We start from the raw sequence: 18,810 nt of genomic DNA, 5'->3' as shown, positions 1-18,810 counted from the left end.
AAAAAAAAAATTTTTTTTTAATTAAAAAAAATAAAATAAAATAAATAAATAAAAGAGCAGTTTAAAACTGAAAAAAAAAAAAAATGCCCAAGTAGAAGCAAAAGATGATGTGAAGGCAGAGTAACTGGAAATGTGTGGTGTAAGAGAAATAAATATTGATCCCCACACTCTAAGCTTAAAAGGCTGACTGAATGATGGCCCAACAGTCAAAACAAAGAAGCTGGAATGGGGCAGGATTTTAAACTACTGGCACTCACTCATAATAATTAGCACATTCTTTTCAAAGGAAACTGTGGGGTTGCAATTATCAAATTAAAATGAATTTAAACTCATCCCTCTTCCCCTTCTGGAAGGGTTCATGCGAAGTAGTTATCTACAGTGAGTGGGGAGGAGAAACTGAGGTGGCCCAGCACTGGATGATGGAATCTGAGTAAGTTAAGGAGGGCATTCCCATAGGAAAAAAGTAGGCTTACAATGTCAGAGCCCAGTGGAATGCCAGAGAGACCATGAGGCAAGACACTACGATGTCAGAGGCCAAGAGAAGTGAAAGGGGCTTCTACGCAAGGCAGCAATCCAAACAGAGTGCTGGGCCAAATGGGTGATGAGGGTTTCCTGGCAGGGGATAGCCCAGTGCAGGGTGTAAGGACCCAAACAATGCGAGGAGGGTTTCCTTTAGGAAAACAGCCTGTAGTGGGAGGTCAGAGCCCAAGCAGGGTTGGAAATGCATCTGTGGAAGGAGACAGCCCAGCAGAGAACATTGGCACACCATTAGTGCAATGAGGACAGTATCTGTGCAAGAGATGCAATAGCTGTGGTGATGAGAGGCTATAAAAATGGATTAATTAAATATGTATATAAAGCTCAATGTGACATATTTAACAAAACCTAGGAAGTATTTTACATGTTTACATACCTTATAAATGGACTCCAACACCAACTTAGATCCACTCAAATTTGGTGATGAGGCAATAATCTCCAGTTCTCGAAGAGTCTTCTCTTCATCACTTATCTAAAAAAACATATTTTAAGCTGTTATAAAAATTTGAAGTCCTCATTCAGTTTCAATAAAATGATTTCCTATATTAATGAATACTGTTTACTTTTATTACAAATTTTAAAACCTTGATATCTCAAATCATTTCTAACATGATATCTGAATCATTATCATTAGTGAAGGCAAAATACAGAAAAAAATCTAAATTGAATATTCTTTCAAATTTTAACCTTGCCAGTTTCTGAAGGTATACATCGAAAGAACAGTAGCAGACAAAGAGAAAATATTTTAATGAGAAAAAGGAAAAAATTTATAATAAAACTCAGGTTAATATAGACTAAAAGTGAGCATTATCCTAATGCGAGTTATGTTAATTTATTAATCTATCCTAATTGAGGTTAGAGTGGTTTGACTATTTCTTAATTTTCTAGCCACATAAGACAATTCCAAACTTAAAATACTAGTTTTTCTAGGAAAAACTACAAATTTGTTATCTCAGACTGATTATGGCTCTATAAAAAATTGATAGATCTGATAAGTAAAAGCGTTAAACTTCAAGACCAAAATATATATATATTTTTGTAAATGAAGATGAAATATAAGTGATAAACTGAAGGAAATATTTACATCATCTGATATGTGAGTTAGCCTCAGTAAGCTCCTAGTTGGCAGTATGTAAGCTTTTGTAACCCAAAAGTAGTAAAACATGAACAGCCAATAGTTATGTAAGTAAAAATAATAAATGCTAAATTAAAATAATAATGTGTAATATGTTCCATCTATGAAAATAGTAAAAATTAACAAGATTTAGAATATACAGTGTTAGGACAATCTTTGTGTACCATACTATGATAATATATATCAAATAGCCTTTAAAAATGCAGATTGTAACTATTTTATTTCCAGATTAATCACAAGTAAATAACAGGAGAAGCACACAAATAAAAACTTTTCTTCATTACAGTGTTATTTATAATAATAAAGAAAAAAAACTAAATGTCCAACATGTATCTAGTTAAATAAACTGCAGAAGAACTTGCTGTTTCAGTAAAACAGGCTATATTACTCAGGTCAACCTCCTAGAGAAAACAAAACAAAACAGTGATAAAATTTTAAAAACATCTCTACAGCACAGAAAGTTAATATACAAAGTCAGATACACAAAGTGGAATATCTGACGAGAGACCTTCCTGCTCAAATAATGTAGGATACCAGGGAATCCCAAGCCTTAAACTTGTTTTAAGGCGGTACCTGATTCAAAAGGCCAGGCACCTCGCAAAAGCAAACTCAAATCCTCTCCGGAGGAACCTTCACGTATACCTCAAAGTATTCCTACGAATAAATTTCCAAATACTAAAACTATATTTCACAAACAAAAACAACAGAAGAATTCACAAAGTTTACAGATAATAACTATTACCATGTGTAAAGAAATAAAAGACAAGCACAATCTGTATGAAGTGGAAACCATAAAAAGTGATTTTTTTTTTTAAAAGCAAAAGGCTGGGCATGGTGGCTCACATATATAATCCCAGCACTTTTGGAGGCCAAGGCGGGAGGATCACTTGAGTCCAGGAGTTTGAGACCAGCCTGGGCAACATGGTGAGACTCCGTTTCTACAAAAAAAAAAAATTAAAAAATTAGCCAGGTATGGTGGTATGCACTTGTAATCTCAGCTACTTGGGAGGCTAAGGTGGGAGGATTGCTTGAGCCCAGGAGTTAGAGGCTACAGTAAGTCATGATCACATTACTGCACTCCAGTCTGGGTGACACAGCAAACCCTTATCTCAAAAAAAAAAAAAAGAAGAAGAAGAAGAAAAAGTAAAAGCTTTCTGATGTGCTGTTTTATATCACTGAATGGAACCTGGGTTTTCATTAAAAAGGTTCCAAACACACATTTTGTAGAATCTAAGAAATGACATTCCTGAGCCCATTGAGCCCTTACAGGAACATACAAATATCCTGCCGTAAGACCTAAAATCAAGCAATGTACAAAAAACCTTTGCGATGTGCTGTTTTATATCACTAAATGAAATCTGTGTTTTATTAAACAGGTTCCAAACACACATCTAGTTGAATATAAGAAATGACATTTCAGAGATGAATAGGCCTATATAAGAAAAAAAGGAAAAAGAAAAAAAAATTCTAGAAACAGACAAAAAAAATTTAGGCACAGAAATATGAAACTCAATGGAGTCAGGAAGAAACCCCTGAAATTCCTGTAACTGTGAACAATTACTTGAGGATGAACCAGAACCTTATCAGCCTTCATATGGATCTGCCACCCATTTTCAACTTATCTAGTGGGTCTGAAATCTCAGAGCCCAGATTTAAATTAAAATTGTCCTGGATCAACAATGACCCCAGGCCAATGAAAAAAAAAAAGACAAATGAAAACCCTTCTAGAAAGATATAATCCTCCTAAGCTTCAATGTAGTCCACAAATAACTTTCCAAACACAATCTCCAGCATACAACAGTAACAAAGCACACCAGGAAATGAGACTCCATGAATAAAAACAACATAGGTAAGAAAAAAAAGGATCAAGATTGAAAAAGAATAACTAAAACTCTCTATTTGCAGATTATATGATTTAGTATACTTAGAAAATCCAGAAGAATCCACTATAAATTATTAAAACTATTGGCCTAATTGAGTCAGGCTTTTGGATTCAAATATAGAGAAACTGGCCAGGTGCGGTGGCTTACACCTGTAATCCCAGCACTTCAGGAGCCTGAGGTGGATGGATCACAAGGTCAGGAGTTCAAGAGCAGCCTGACCAACATGGTGAAACCCCATCTCTACTAAAGATACAAAAAAAAAATTAGCTGGGCATGGTGGTGCACACCTGAAATCCCAGCTACTCAGGAGGGTGGGGAAGGAGAATTGCTTGAACCTGGAAGGTGGAGGTTGTGGTAAGCCAAGATTGTGCCACTGCAGTCCAGCCTGGGCAACAGAGTGAGACTCGGTCTCAAAAAATAAAAAAATATAGAAAAACCAATTGTATTTCTATACGACAGCAACAAAATTCAGTAATCGAATTATTTAAGCTACCATTTACAACAGAATTAAAACTATCAAGGATCTAGGAATAAATCTAACAAAATATGTACAAGGCCTTCACCAACAAAAATATAAAATCTTACTGAGAGAAACTGGAGAAAAATTAATTAGCAGAGATACCCTAAACATCAACCAGAAAACTTAATATTGTAAATGTTTTAAATCTCTTCAAATTAACCTATAGATTCAATACAATCCCAAACAAAATCATAATAGCTTTTGTGTATGCCTCTGTGTGTGGACATTTATAAGCTGGTTCTAAAATGTATAAGAACATGCAAAGGGCCAAGAACAGCCAAGACAGAAATAACAAAAAAGAGTCAATTCAATAGAAAAATGAGCAAAAAACATTAACGGGCACTTTATAAACGAGAAAACTCAAAGAGCCAAAAAATGTATTAAAAGATGCTCAACCTCCTTAGTCATCAGGGTTTGAAACCATAATGGAAACCTCAATGACATACCACTATATGACAATTAGAATGGTTAAAATATAAAAATGGCCAGGCACGGGAGTTGGCATCTGTAATCCCCGCTACTTGGGAGGCTGAGGTGGTTGGATCACTTGAGGCCAGGAGTTTCAGACTAGCCTGGGCGACTAAGTGAAACTCCCATCTCTAACAAGGTCTTGTTTGTTCACCCAGGCTGAAATGCAATGGTATGATCATGGCTCACTGAGTAATTGAACTTTCTGAGTAATTGGGACTACAGGTACGAACCACCATGCCCAGCTAATTATTCTTAAATTTTTTTAATATTATTATATTTTTTCTTATAGAGATGGTAGCTCCCTATGTTGCTCAGGCTGGTCTCGAACTTCTGGGCTCAAGGGATCCTCCCCCGTTTCCCTCTCAAAGTGTTAGAATTACAGGTGTGAGCCACCATGCCTGGCCATTTTTTAAATTTTTTATAGAGACAGGGTCTTACTATGTTACCCAGGCTGGTCTCAAATCCCTAGAATCAAGTGATTCTCCCAGCTTGGCCTCCCAATGGGCTAAGATTACAGGCATAAACCATTATACCCAACCTAAAAAAAAGTTTTTTTAATTAGCTGGATGTGATGGTGTGTACCTAGTAGTCCCAACTGCAGACACACATCATCATACCCAGCTAATTTTAAAAAAAGACTGAGGTGGGAAGATCTCTTGAACCCAGGAGTTTAAGGCTACAGTGAACTATGATTACACCACTACTCTCTAGCCTGGGAAACAGAAGAAGGGTCAGCATCATCCTGATACCAAAACCCGGTGGAGATACAACAAAAAAAGAAAATATCAGGCCAATATCCTTGATGAACACTGATGCAAAAATCCTCAACAAAATACTTGTAAACCCAATTCAGCAGCACATCAAAAAGCTTATCCACCACGATCAAGTTGGCTTCATATCTAGGATGCAAGGTTGGTTCAACATACACAAATCAATAAATGTGATTCATCACATAAACAGAACTAAAGATAAAAACCACATGATTATCTCAATAGACGCAGAAAAAGCCTTCAATAAAATTCAATATCCCTTCATGTTAAAAACTCTCAATAAACTGGGTATTGAAGGAACATACCTCAAAATAATAAGAGCCATACATGACAAACCCACAGCCAATATCATACTGAATGAGCAAAGGCTTGGAAGCATTCCCCCTGAAAACCACCACAAGACAAGGTTGCCCTTTCTCACCACTCCTATTCAACAGTCTTGAAAGTTCCTGCTAAGGCAATCAGGCAAGAGAAAGAAATAAAGCATATTCAAATAGGAGGAAAGAAAGTCAAACTATCTTTGTTTGCAGATGAGATCGTCCTGTATCTAGAAAACCCCACTGTCTCAGCCCAAAAGCTTCTTAAGCTGATAAGTAACTTCAGCAAAGTCTCAGGATACTAAACTAACATGCAAAAATCACTAGCATTCCAGCTCAGTGAGGTGGCTCACACCTGTAATACCAGCACTTTGGGAGGCTGAGGCAGGTGAACCACCTGAGGTCAGGAGTTCATGACTGCCCAACATGGTGAAACCCCGTCTCTACTAAAAATACAAAAATTAGCCGGACATGGTGGCACACACCTGTAATCCCAGCTACTCAGTGGGCTAAGGCAGGAAGATCACTTGAACCTGGGAAGCGGAGGTTGTAAAGTGAGCTGAGATCACGCCACTGCAGTCCAGCCTGGGCAACAGAGCAAGATTCTGTCTCAAAAAATAAACAAATAAATAAATAGCATTTCTACACATCAACAGTAGCCAAGCCAAGAGCCAAATCAAGAAGGCAATCCCATTTACAATTGCCACAAAAAGAATAAAATACCTAGGAACACAGCTAACAAAGGAAGTAAAGGACCTCTTCCTACAAACCATTGTTCAAAGAAATCAGAGATGACACAAACAAATGGAAAAATATTCCACGCTCATGGATAGGAAGAATCAGTATCATGAAAATATCCATACTGTCGAAGCAATTTATAGATTCCATGCTAATCCCATCAAACTACCACTGACATTCTTCACAGAATTTTTTTTGAAAAACTATTTTAAAATTCATATGGAACCAAAAAGGAGCCCCAATAACCAAGACAACCCTAAGCAAAAAGAACAAAGCTTATAGCATCACACTACCTGATTTCAAACTATACTACAGGGCTACAGTAACCAAAAGAGCATGACACTGGTATAAAAACAGGCACATAGAGCAATGGAACAGATTAGAGAAACCAGAAGACCGCATGACTACAACATTTGATCATCAACAAACCTAACAAAAACAAGCAACGAGGAAAGATTTCCCTATTTAATAAATGGCGCTGGGAGAACTGGCTAGCCATACACAGAAAATTGAAACTGGACTCCTTCCTTATACCATATACAAAAATCAACTCAAGATGGATTAAATACTTAAATGTAAAACCTGAAACTATGAAAACCCTAGAATTGGCATTACCAATCAGGACATAGGCACAGGCAAAAATTTCATGATGAAAACACCAAAAGCAATTGAAACAAAAGCAAAAATTGACACATGGGATCTAATTAAACTAAAGAGCTTCTGCACAGCAAAAGAAACTAGCAACAGAGTAAACAGACAATCTAAAGAATGGGAGAAACTTTTTGCAATCTACACATCTGACAAAGGTCTAATATCCAGTATCTATAAGGAACTCAAATTTACAAGAAAAAAAAATTAAAAAGTGGGCAAAGGACGTGAACAGACACTTCTCAAAAGAAGACATACATGCAGCCAACAAACATATGAAAAAAAACAAAACTCAATGTCAGTGATCATTAGAGAAATGCAAATCAAAACCACAATGAGGTACCATCTCACACCAGTCAGAATGGCTATTACTAAAAAGTCAAAAAACAACAGATGCTGGCAAGGTTGTGGAGAAAAAGGAAAGCTTTTACACTGCTGGTGGAAGGGTAAATTAGTTCAACCATTGTGGAAGACAGTGTGGGGATTCCTCAAAGACCTAGAGACAGAAATATCACTGCACCCAACAATCCCATTACTGGGTATACACCCAAAGGAATATAAATCATTTTATTATAAAGATACATGCACACATGTGTCCACTGCAGCACTATTCACAACAGCAAAGACATGGAATCAACCCAAATGCCCATCAATGATAGAATGGAGAAAGAAAATGTGGTACACATACACCATGGAATACTATGCAGCCATAAAAAGGAATAAGCTCATGTCCTTTGCAGGGACATGGATGGAGCTGGAGGCCATTATCCTTAACAAACTAACACAGCAACAGAAAACCAAATACCACATGTTCTCATTTATAAGTGGGAGCTGAATGATAAAAACACATGGACACTTGGTGGGGAACAACACACACTGGGCCTCTTGGAGGGCGGGAGGTGAGAGGAGGGAGCACATCAGATGCTGGGCTTAATACCTCACTCACCATTTATTATATGAAAGTTGAAATACAGCAGAGGATGAAGTTTAGGTGTGCCAATCTAGCAGATTATTCAAAAGTTGATGATGATTGAAATCCGTGTGTACTATCTACTAGTTACTATGCTATTTTACTTATACTATCTCACTTAATCCTACTAATAACCCTACAAGGTGGCTATTATCTTAGTTTTACAGCTAATTAATACAAGTAGAAACCAAACTGGATTTCCAACCAAAGTCTATCCAATGCTAAGATCCACTAGGCCATGTGGTCTCCAAACAAATAAACAGACACTACTTTGCAGAAAAGCTGAACAAACATGTAACATTAAAAGCAATGGAAGACAAAGTCATCAACTGGAAACTTTCACCTCAATTCCTCTTTGGTGATGGACAAGATAAAGATACAGAAACTAAAAATGTAATACAACTAGACGCCATGAGAAGTTTTATAGGTAAAAATTTTTAAGGGTCAGAGCACAAATTATAGATAATCAACACTCATTCTAGAGTATTTAAATTGAGGTTTAGCAATAGCAAATATTTCCCTAAGAGCTAAAACCAGATTATTTTGCTTTAGTATTTGCTTTGTTTACATATATCTCTGTTGACAGTAACTTCTCTACTTAATTGACTATTTACCTCTCACTTTGCATTCCATAAGGGAAACCCTCTGAAACTCAAATAGGCAACGAGATACACACTGCAGAGAATATCTGAGAGGAAGCAGCTATTTTAAGTTTTAGAGCCAAGCTATAATTCTCAAACAGCAATTAATAAAGGAAGACACTGATCGGGGAGATAGGGTGAAAGGAGAAGAAATCTTTATGTCTTCACAATGGTCTTTCATTGCTTTTTAAGTAAGCATCCAATTTAAACATAAAAATATATTTCAAATTTTCCCAGTAAACATTTATCTGAAATTAAATAAAATTTTAATATACATCTCTGTGTTCCCCACCATTAATAAGAATAATTATAATTGATTACATATATTGTTTGTTGCACAAATAAATCTTGCCTAGATCTGGCAAAATTGAGGTTGAAGTCAAATGTGTTAACCTGTCATGATCCTTTTATAATCACTTTTTATACAGCAATAAACCAGTATCTTTGAATATACAGATGTTTGTCCTAATATTGTTTTAGGTTCTAACTAAACAAATCCCACATCAATACCTAAGTACCACTCATACTTCACCCAGCATAATATAGCATCTCACCTTTCCCTAAATTCAAGTATTTATAGTACTGATGCCACACTTATTTCTAACTTGGTAAGCAATTAACTGCTTACCAAGTAAATGTCAGGGAAGCACACATCAGTTCAACTGTCACACAACAGAATACTTTAGCTACAAAAGACTTTACTTCTCCAAATAGTCTTCTGCCTTAGAAATAGATAAGATATAATTTGGAAAAAAAAAATTCAAGAACTTAAATAAAAATTAGAGTTTAATGCAATATTTCTTCTCATTGAAATCTACCCCCACCCAAAGAAGAATAAAAGCTATCTATTCTTACTTAGATTAGAAGTTACAGATAAAATTCTGGGCCGGGTGCAGTGGCTCATGCCTGAAATCCCAGCACTTTGGGAGGCTGAAGTGGGCAGATCACCTGAGGTCAGGAGTTTGAGCCCAGCCTGGCCAACATGGGGAAACCCCATCTCTACTAAAAATACAAAAATTAGCCGGGCATGGTAGCCCACGTCTATAATCCCAGCTACTCAGGAGACTGAGAATCTTAAGTAGGTTAGTTAACCTCTTTCCACCTCAGTTTCTTCAGGGATAAAATGAAGAAAATCATACCTGTCTCATGTAGCTTTTATTGGGATTAAATAAAGTACGTAAAGTGTGTACAATAGGCCTAACATACAGTGCACCCTCCACACATGGTAAACACTTGTTATTACTATCTGTAATTTACATTTTGGTTAGTTGCTATATTTCAGGCTTTTTCCTCAAGTAATAAAGTGAAATGTTTACTGCAACTAACGCAGTTTCTATAAACTTGTCATTTCATTAAACTAACACAGATCTTGGTCCACAGGGGTATTCAAAATAACTGATAAAAGCCAGCTAGGTTATCACTGCAACATCTTATAATCAAGGTGTAGTATGCTTCACAAAGTAAACATCCTCCTAAAAAGAGATGTATAAACAAATGGCTCTATATGAAATACACATTTCTTGAGTGACTTGCATTACTATTTTAGAGATGCTCAACCTTCACTCCGATTAATGTTCAATCAACAGAGACTCTGAACATTCTAGCTTTGAAGTTCTGCTCTTGCCACCACTACTCATAAGTCCTCACACCTCAATCTCTATTATTAATATCCACCCACTCAAGAGTCAGTACCTGAATGTTTCAAATGGTAGTACATGGTATAATGGTATAATTTTTTATCAAGTAAAAATTACACTGGGTTTTAACTGTTTTGGTAAAGTTATATTTCCATATTCCAAAATTATGTTGTTTTATATGCTGCCTTCCTAATAGAATTAAGGATTTTGGCTGTATATCTTTTTCTTTTTTATATTCTTCATCAAACCAGAAACTGAGAGAGGCAATTTCACTCTGTCGAAATCCTGAAAGCAGATTAAGGAGCAGCTCTGGAGAGGCAAATACTCTACACAGTAAATAGAAAGGTAGTGGATGTCTGTGTAGACTGTATTACTATTCACCCTGTACTGAGTCCCTCACTCAGGGAGATTTACACACCCCCTACCTGCTGAACTAAGGCGTAGCCAAGTGACTTGCTTTGGCCAGTGAAATGTAAGCAGAAGTGACATGTTTCATTCCTAAGCAAAAGCTTTATGAGCATGTAGTTTGCCCAGTTCTCTCCTTTTGCCACAGCAACTGGTGAAGTTCCAGTATACTTGATCTGCCTGAGTCCAGGGTCAAAATGACACACAGCAGGGTTGTAGCTGGCCCATGAAGACATAGAATATGAACAAGGGAAAAACCTTTCTACAAGTCACTGAGGTTTGGGAGTTTTTACCAATGCATAACCTAACTGACTGGAATAGTGATCTCCATCTTTGCATCACACATTGTCATCAATAAAGTTTTTTCAGCACATACTTCCAATACATGTGTATTCATAAATTATATGCATGTATTACTACACATTCTGCACTTAAAACATGCCATACCCACCCCCAAAATGAAGAATGGATGAGACTAAAAATACCTGTTGAATTATTTATTTCCTTCCCACATTCCCAAATGATCATCTTGGGGATGCTATTTTTGAACCACTAGTCTAGTACACTGGCCTCTAAAGTAAAGATATAAATAAGGCTTCCCAGAGATTTAAGCTTCTATAAGCTTCCAATCAACAATACTCAATCATGTTTATAAATAGCTTGGATAGGAGTTTTCTATTTGAACCTACACAGCTCTCTTAGACCCTGGTCATTAAGTAAGTATGTATATTATTTGCCAGTGAAGCTTTTTAAAATTACAGATTCCTGGTGCCACCCAGACCTACAGATTGAAGCCCTGAGGGGTATTTCTTTTTTTAAGGTCCATTAGTGGTTCGACATACATCATTGGTCTAAATAGCACACCCCAGGAAAAGAATCCACTTTTCTAAAATAAATGTATGATATACATACAATAAAACAATTAGGAATTATTTCTTTTATAAAGAAGTTAAAACTTTGTGAATAGATCAAATGCTGAAAGCAAATATCATAATTTTGAATACCATTATTATCATTTCAAATAAATATAGGTTCCATATTGGTAGCAAATACTGTGACTATAAAGTGCATCCCAAATGCACTGTGACCTAATCATCAATCTGGAGTACATGGAGATTAAAGATGGCTGCAAAGTCTTTGAAACATCCTCCATTGAGAGGTAAGATCTATTTGCCCTCCCCTTGAATCTGGTCTGGCCTGTGACTACTTTGACAGGAACAAGTGATGCCCTGCCAGGCCCAGGCCTATTTTTTGACAGGACTGGCAGATTCTACCTCGTTCTCTTGGAGTCCTAGATCACGAAGTAAGAAGTCCAACCACCTCCTTGGAGGGATCACATGGAAAGGCTTCCAGCGGAGTCCAGCTTTCTAGAAGTCCTCACATATGCACAAGCATGTGAGTGAAGCCGACTTAGACATCCTAGACCAGACTAGTTGTCAACAAAGAAACCCCATATATAATACTATGTGGAACAGAACAATTGCCCTGTAAGCCCAGTCTGAATCCCTAACCCTCAAAAGTGTGAGATATAATAAGATGGGTATTGTTTCAAGTTTTAGAATTAAGTTTTGATTTTAAGTTTTAATGTTAGGTTTTGGAATTGTTGTTTTAGGTTTGGAGGTGTTTCTGACACAGTGATAAATAACCCAAACATTTATCAACCTAAAATAAAAGTTAGTTTTAAACTTTTCTTTCTATCTGTAATCCAATTCTTACAACGTGCTTTCTTCATTTAAATGTATAAAGGAGAGCCATATAATAGGAAAAAATTTTAATTGGAAAATCTTTAGCAAAGAGACAAAAATAGAAAATAAAAAAGGAAATAATTACCACTGTGTGGCTGAATTAATTAACTAAAATTGATGGGATGGTATAGTACTTCACTCACAAATTTTTTTGTCATTTATAATCATCCAAAACATTAAAAGTTAGAAAATGAATGATAATTTAATATCCTGACATTCTAATTAATATGTTGATGTCTCAGTAATACTGCCAAGCTAATCAAAATAAAAATCAATTGTCTGGTTACTTTATTACTGTTTCTTTTTTAACAGCATAGGCACATTTGGAATACAGTAAAATTAACACTAAAAAGGAAAGATTATTTACTTATACTAAAGCATATTTCTTCTCTTCTACAAGAAAACAAATCTTTAGAAAAAAAAAAAAACAGGTAACTTAAGACCTCCACCTCCTTGCTATCTCATGAGAACACCATGCTAGCATAAATTAACATAACCTTATTCCCTCCTTTTTCCTCCACCCTAGCCAGCTCCTCCCCACTTACAGATTATTGCTCTCCACCTTTCAATGCCTCAAGTTCATCATATCCTTCTGGTATCTCATTATGGTGACCAACCATCCCAGTTTGTCCAGGAATGAGAGGTTTCTCAGCATGTGGGACTTTCAGTACTAAACCTGGAACAGGCACAGTCCAAATCCAAATCTTGTCAACATCATAACATCCACCTTCCTGCCACTGTCCAAATGGACTGCTACACCCATATGGACGATCCAGTCAACACTAGTTTCACACAGTCACTGGCATCCTCTGACCCACTCACACGCCACTTCTGCAGTCCACTCCCAGGATCATAGCACAATTCACAAGCAACGCATCACCTCTACCCTCACACATTTTCCCCAACCACACCTCCGTGTCCTTCCTGCTCGCTTACTCCATTATCCCCCACTACACAGGCTCTTTGTGTCCATCAGAGTTCCTTTTTATCCCAGGCCCTTTTAAACTCTTTCTAGTTTCAATTTTCTTCTCCTAAAATACTTTGCCCTCCAATTATACCAACCTATCTGCACTTCCTATAGCGCACCTTGTCTTTCTTTCACTTCTATGACTTTACACATATTTCCCATATCTGAAATGTCTTTCCATACCCGGTGTTTCCACTGGAAAATTTCTATGCAGCTAACATATTACCTCTGCTAGGTTTCACCAGATTTCCTCAGGCATAGTTACTCCCACCTCCATGCTTGTACATACCTGTCTGCTGGAAGATATAGTTATTATATTATTTATGTACAATACTATAAGCATTTATATCTCCCTCACTAACATATGAACCTAAGCACCAGTAAATGTGTCATAACGATTATATTCCCAGTTTCTTTTTTGTTTTTTTTTTTTTTTGAGATATGGTCTCACTGTGTTGCTCAGGCTGGAATAGCTCGCTATAGCCTTGATCTCCCAAGCTCAAGCAATTCTCCTGCCTCAGTCTCCCAAGCAGCCTGGGATTACAGGCGTGCTAACGCGCCACCATGCCCAGCTGATTTTTAATTTTCTGTTGAGACTGGGTCTCACTATGTTACCCAGGCTGGTCTCAAACCCCTTAGCTCAAACAATCCTCCTGCCTTGGCCTCCCAAAGTGCTGGGATCACATGCGTGAGCTACTGCATGCAGCCTATATTCCCAGTTTTTACCACAATACCTGATGAAATGTTTACTGATTGAAATATACAAACTATGGAAAGTGACAATATTCAATATAACTGAAGAAATACAGAAAAGCTTAGAATAAGAGAAAAATAAATATTCTGTGTGATGAAACCCCAAAAGACTAAAAATTATTAATGAAAGGATGTAATAAAATAAATTCATCAAAAGATAAAAAACAGATCAATTCATGAAAAGGCTCAAAAATTCATACACACAAAATAATGTTCAATTCTGCTAATAATTAAAGAACAGTTAAGAAGTTGCTACACCAACAAGCAGTAATAAGGCAGTCCTAGAATTGGCACTGTGACAGAGATGGAGGGAAAACATGCAATTAAGAAAGACAGAAAGGAAACACCAAGAAGTTACGACAATCATGCCTGAGTGAATATAACAGCAGTGCCTTTAATAAAAATCATCTTTCCTGACAGTTTCCCCAGATGAGCACAAGGGTAGTTAAACAAATTTTTAAAAATAATACTTCTCTATTAATTTGATATAATAATTTAAGAAGCTATCTTAACTTAAATTTTTTAAAAATCTTTATAAATCTTTAGACCATCACCTCTCCAGCCCAGTAATCAGTCTTGACTTGAGGCTCAGAACATGTTAAGGGAAGAGAGGAACAATTTGCAACATCACCAACAGCACAGCAGCAGATGGGCTTCCATGCTATTAGTAGTTTCTGATTTCTTAAGTTATTCATATCTACATCTCACTGAAAACAACAAAAATGATGGACAAAACACTTAAAAGTATTAGCTTAACAGCATTTTTAAAATGCTGTTAAACTAATATTTAGTTTAAAAGGGAACATGCTGGTGAAATTTTGAGGCAAACCCAGGAGAACTAAAGCCATTTTTGCTCTGAGGACATTAGTAAATGTCATCTCCTCATACTTCAGATCTTCAGTCTCAAGGGACAAGGTAGCAAAAGACAAGGATTTAGGCTGGCCAAGTGGAAGGCTCTTGCAAGAGGCCCTCCCTATATTAAACTGGAGCCCCAAACGATAACATCCTCAGAGAAAGAGTGAACTAGAATTGACCCACCATCTCTCTCCTAACCACATAAGAACGAAGGGCAAGCTGACTTGTCACTGAGCAAGGCAGGAAAAGAAAAAAGTAGAAAAATGAAGTTTTTGAGAAGCTGTGGTCACCCGAAGTATACATCGTGTGGATGGGCCAGAAAGACACAATCCTAAATATGATTTAAAAAGTGCCCTTGACTTAATACCTGACATAATACCCCTGAAGTAATACTCCCAGAAACCTGGCAAAAGCAAACACAGTACCTCTCAGAGGAGAGCACATTCACCCTGAAAATGTCCTGGAAAAAGGCCGTGGGAGGGCAATAACCAGTTAAAGATAACCAGCCACACAAGGAAATAAGGCAACATGGGTGAGAGACAATCACAAACAATAGCAGGAACAGACCACACAGATTTTAACTCTTAGAATTATCAGACAGATTAAAAAGCAGCCTACAACAAATTTGAAAAAGAAAAGCAAATATTAAAATATCTGCAAGGAACAGGAATCCATAAAAAGTAACATAGCAGATGTGAAAAAAAAAAAACAAATAAAAGAAATTACAACAGTCAAAATTCAAAATTCAATGGGAGCAGAACAGACAAAACAGAATAGAGAAATAACAAACTAGGAAATAGTTCAGAAGAAATAATCTGTAACTCAGCAGAGAAAAAAAAGAAGGAAAACATAACCTGAGGATGAAAAGTAAATGACTAAGAAGACCTAAAACACAGCTGACTAACATCCCCGACAGAGAGGAGAAAGAACAGGTAGAGGGAAGTTTAAAAGCAATAATGGATGTGAATTTTCCAGAATTAATACAAGACACCAATCTACAAATTCAAGAAGCCTGGTGAAACTCAAGCAGGATAAATAAAGAGAATTCTACTCCTAGACAACAGAGTATTTAAATCAAACAGAAGTAAATTAAATAGAATATCTTAAAAGGAGACTAAGAACAGGGTGGCAATCTTACCTTCAAAGGAGCTACAGTTAGACTAACAGCTGATTTCCCCACAGCAAGAGGAGAAACCAGAAGACAGCAGAGTGATACATCTTAATGTGCCAAAAGAAAATACATGCCAGCCTAGAATTCTACATCCAGCAAAAATGTCTTCCAATAAAGGAGACAATCTCTTATTTTTTCTTTGGATGAAAAGGTATAGTATATAGTAATAAAACATAAAAAAACACATTTCACTTGAAACTAATGCAACATCAAGACAGACACGTATGGAAAGATGAATATTTAATGTTTTCTTGTATGTCCCCTTTACACTTATAAACACATGACTTTTTTTTATTACTAATTGCTTACATATATAATTGTGTCATGGTTCTTCAATCTCTTATTTTTTCTTTGGATGAAAAGGTATAGTATATAGTAATAAAACATAAAAAAACACATTTCACTTGAAACTAATGCAACATCAAGACAGACATGTATGGAAAGAGGAACATTTAATGTTTTCTTGTATGTCTCCTTTACACTTATAAACATATGACTTTTTTTTATTACTAATTGCTTACATATATAATTGTGTCATGGTTCTTCAGTAGATGAGGAGACCCATTTATATGTTTTCTTGGGTCTCCCCTCTACACACTCTACTTTGTCCAGTTTGGGAAATAATAACTGCTGAGACAGTCAATAGTTCACGACTGAACCCCTAAGTTCCCTTTTACCCAAATGTAGTTGAAATTTTATTTCAATAATTTAACATTAAATATAAGATTAACAAACTTTCTGATCTTATATTACTAAACCTTACAAACAGCAAATATTTAATGATAAGCAAAAGTTTAATGAGCAGTAAGCATGCTTTCACAACTGAAATTTGTGCCCACCACCACCCCAGTTCCCCTATGAGCTAAGTTAAACTGATCAAGTCTTTGAAATTTGCAACTGTTTCTTTAATTCCAAACTATTTATTTCAAGCACCCAGTTAATTGGCAGAATGCCTATTTTTTCACACAGCTCTCTCTTACTGAGCTTCAAATTTTCTTTTTTATGACATCTCCCTTATGTTATCTTCTGCAATAACCTTTCGGTGCACAATTAAAGGCCTCTCAAACTCAATCTTCTTTGAGGCTCCAACTGGCAAATGTTTTCTAAAAAAAAAAAGGAAGTAATTTCCCTTACCCATTTTTACAACGTAGCCCAGTAGAAAACTGTTCAACTTAACTTGGTTCTGCATTTCTAAACTATGCAGCATCTTGGACATTTTCAAGATCATTAAAAGAGAGGCAGCCAGACTCTGATTCATGAAAGGTATCATGATAACTGAAGTCTTCCAAGTCAAGCAGCTAACAGTAGCACAGTACAAAAAAATATATGGCTTTCTTTAGCTGGAGAGGAAAGGGAGAAGTTTGTTTCAAGTCAAATGAACCACTGATGCAGCCATGTTTATTCAAGCAAATGGAAAATGAAATAAGAGTAAGGAAAAATAAATTCCAAAAAAGTAATTGATTTGTAGCAATTTTCTCTTATAGACCATAGGAAATCAAATCTTTGGCAATCAAGTTTTAATAAGTCAGGTGTTACTAAATTTATATTTCTATCATATATTTCAAATTCATAAGGATGGTAGAATACCAGCAATTTTTTTACCTGGGGTGAAGGGAAGGGAGGTGTTTATTCTAAAAGATACTCAAGTATATATATTTTTAACTGAAAATATTAGAAGTCAGCTCTATGGCTTTGACAAAGGTGTCCTATTTGTTGACCCAATTCAATATTTTTAGTTCCTCAGAAAATTATTCAGACATTTAAAGTTGCAGTTGGCACATGATATTCCATCCACTCGAGTATCTCTGCCACCTCCTTTCTGCCTTATCTTTTAAGATGCTGTTCACAGCTGTCAGCTCAACGACACCTTTCTACATTAATCCAGTCCATGGCAATGCCCACTTTTTTAACTCCCTATAACCCTTGTAGACCATATTAAATATTCTGACACTAGATTATTTTACCTTGTTCTGTTTCCTGAAAACAGTCTTTTCCTGCTCTCTTCAACTATAAACATGTGAATTCAAATCTTCCATAACATACAACATAATGCTGGATACACATAAAGCATTTATTAAATACTAGCTATAAAACAATATAAAGGACAACAGTGGTTCCAGAATTTCTACATAGGATGTGCTTAGGAGTAGACTTTTGCTAGGGGACTTATCTTAAAAGATATATTTGCATAGAAAGCACACTTTTTATCAATTGTGCATTAATGTGGGGTACCTTGGTGGGGAAGGGATTGAGAGATTAAAGCCCCTTTCAAGCCACTTCTTGACATTGACAGGGACTTAAAAAAGTGTTTCCCAACCATCTCATCCATGTGCCCTGCATCAAGAAGGAGAAAGAGGCTACTTACACATTTATCTTACTTCCAGGTCCATCAAGCTTCCTCGCCTTGGTTATACCCTATCCCAAGTCACAGTTCTAATCCTACTTACAGTGCCACAGTATCCAAGTGCTTCACCTGTACTTAAAACATGGAGTCAAATATAGGAAGAGGCCACGAGGCACTCAGAAAGGGTAGTATCCTCAGAAGGGACATCCAGTTTGTAAGTGCTGTAACACTAGAGTGTGACAGGAAGCAGCACTATGTACACTGCTGAAAGGTTATTCTTTTGCGCCCCATCAATCCATAGAC

At 36.4% G+C, this 18,810-nt stretch overlaps 1 protein-coding gene across 2 annotated transcripts in view; it reads right to left on the bottom strand.

Annotated features, from left to right (window-relative positions):
• Window positions 1-18,810, bottom strand: part of PRIM2 (primase, DNA, polypeptide 2 (58kDa)) — a 410,194-nt gene that overhangs the window by 271,826 nt on the left and 119,558 nt on the right. For both annotated transcript variants that reach the window (XM_011945621.1, XM_011945620.1), the window contains exon 6: window positions 914-1,009. In XM_011945621.1, coding sequence (XP_011801011.1) covers window positions 914-1,009 — 96 coding nt within the window. The remainder of the gene's footprint in view (window positions 1-913; window positions 1,010-18,810) is intronic.

The sequence above is a fragment of the Colobus angolensis genome, unplaced genomic scaffold, assembly GCF_000951035.1.
Source record: "Colobus angolensis palliatus isolate OR3802 unplaced genomic scaffold, Cang.pa_1.0 Scaffold241, whole genome shotgun sequence".
Taxonomy (NCBI): Eukaryota; Metazoa; Chordata; class Mammalia; order Primates; family Cercopithecidae; genus Colobus; species Colobus angolensis.
This window is presented reverse-complemented; position numbering and strand designations above follow the sequence as displayed.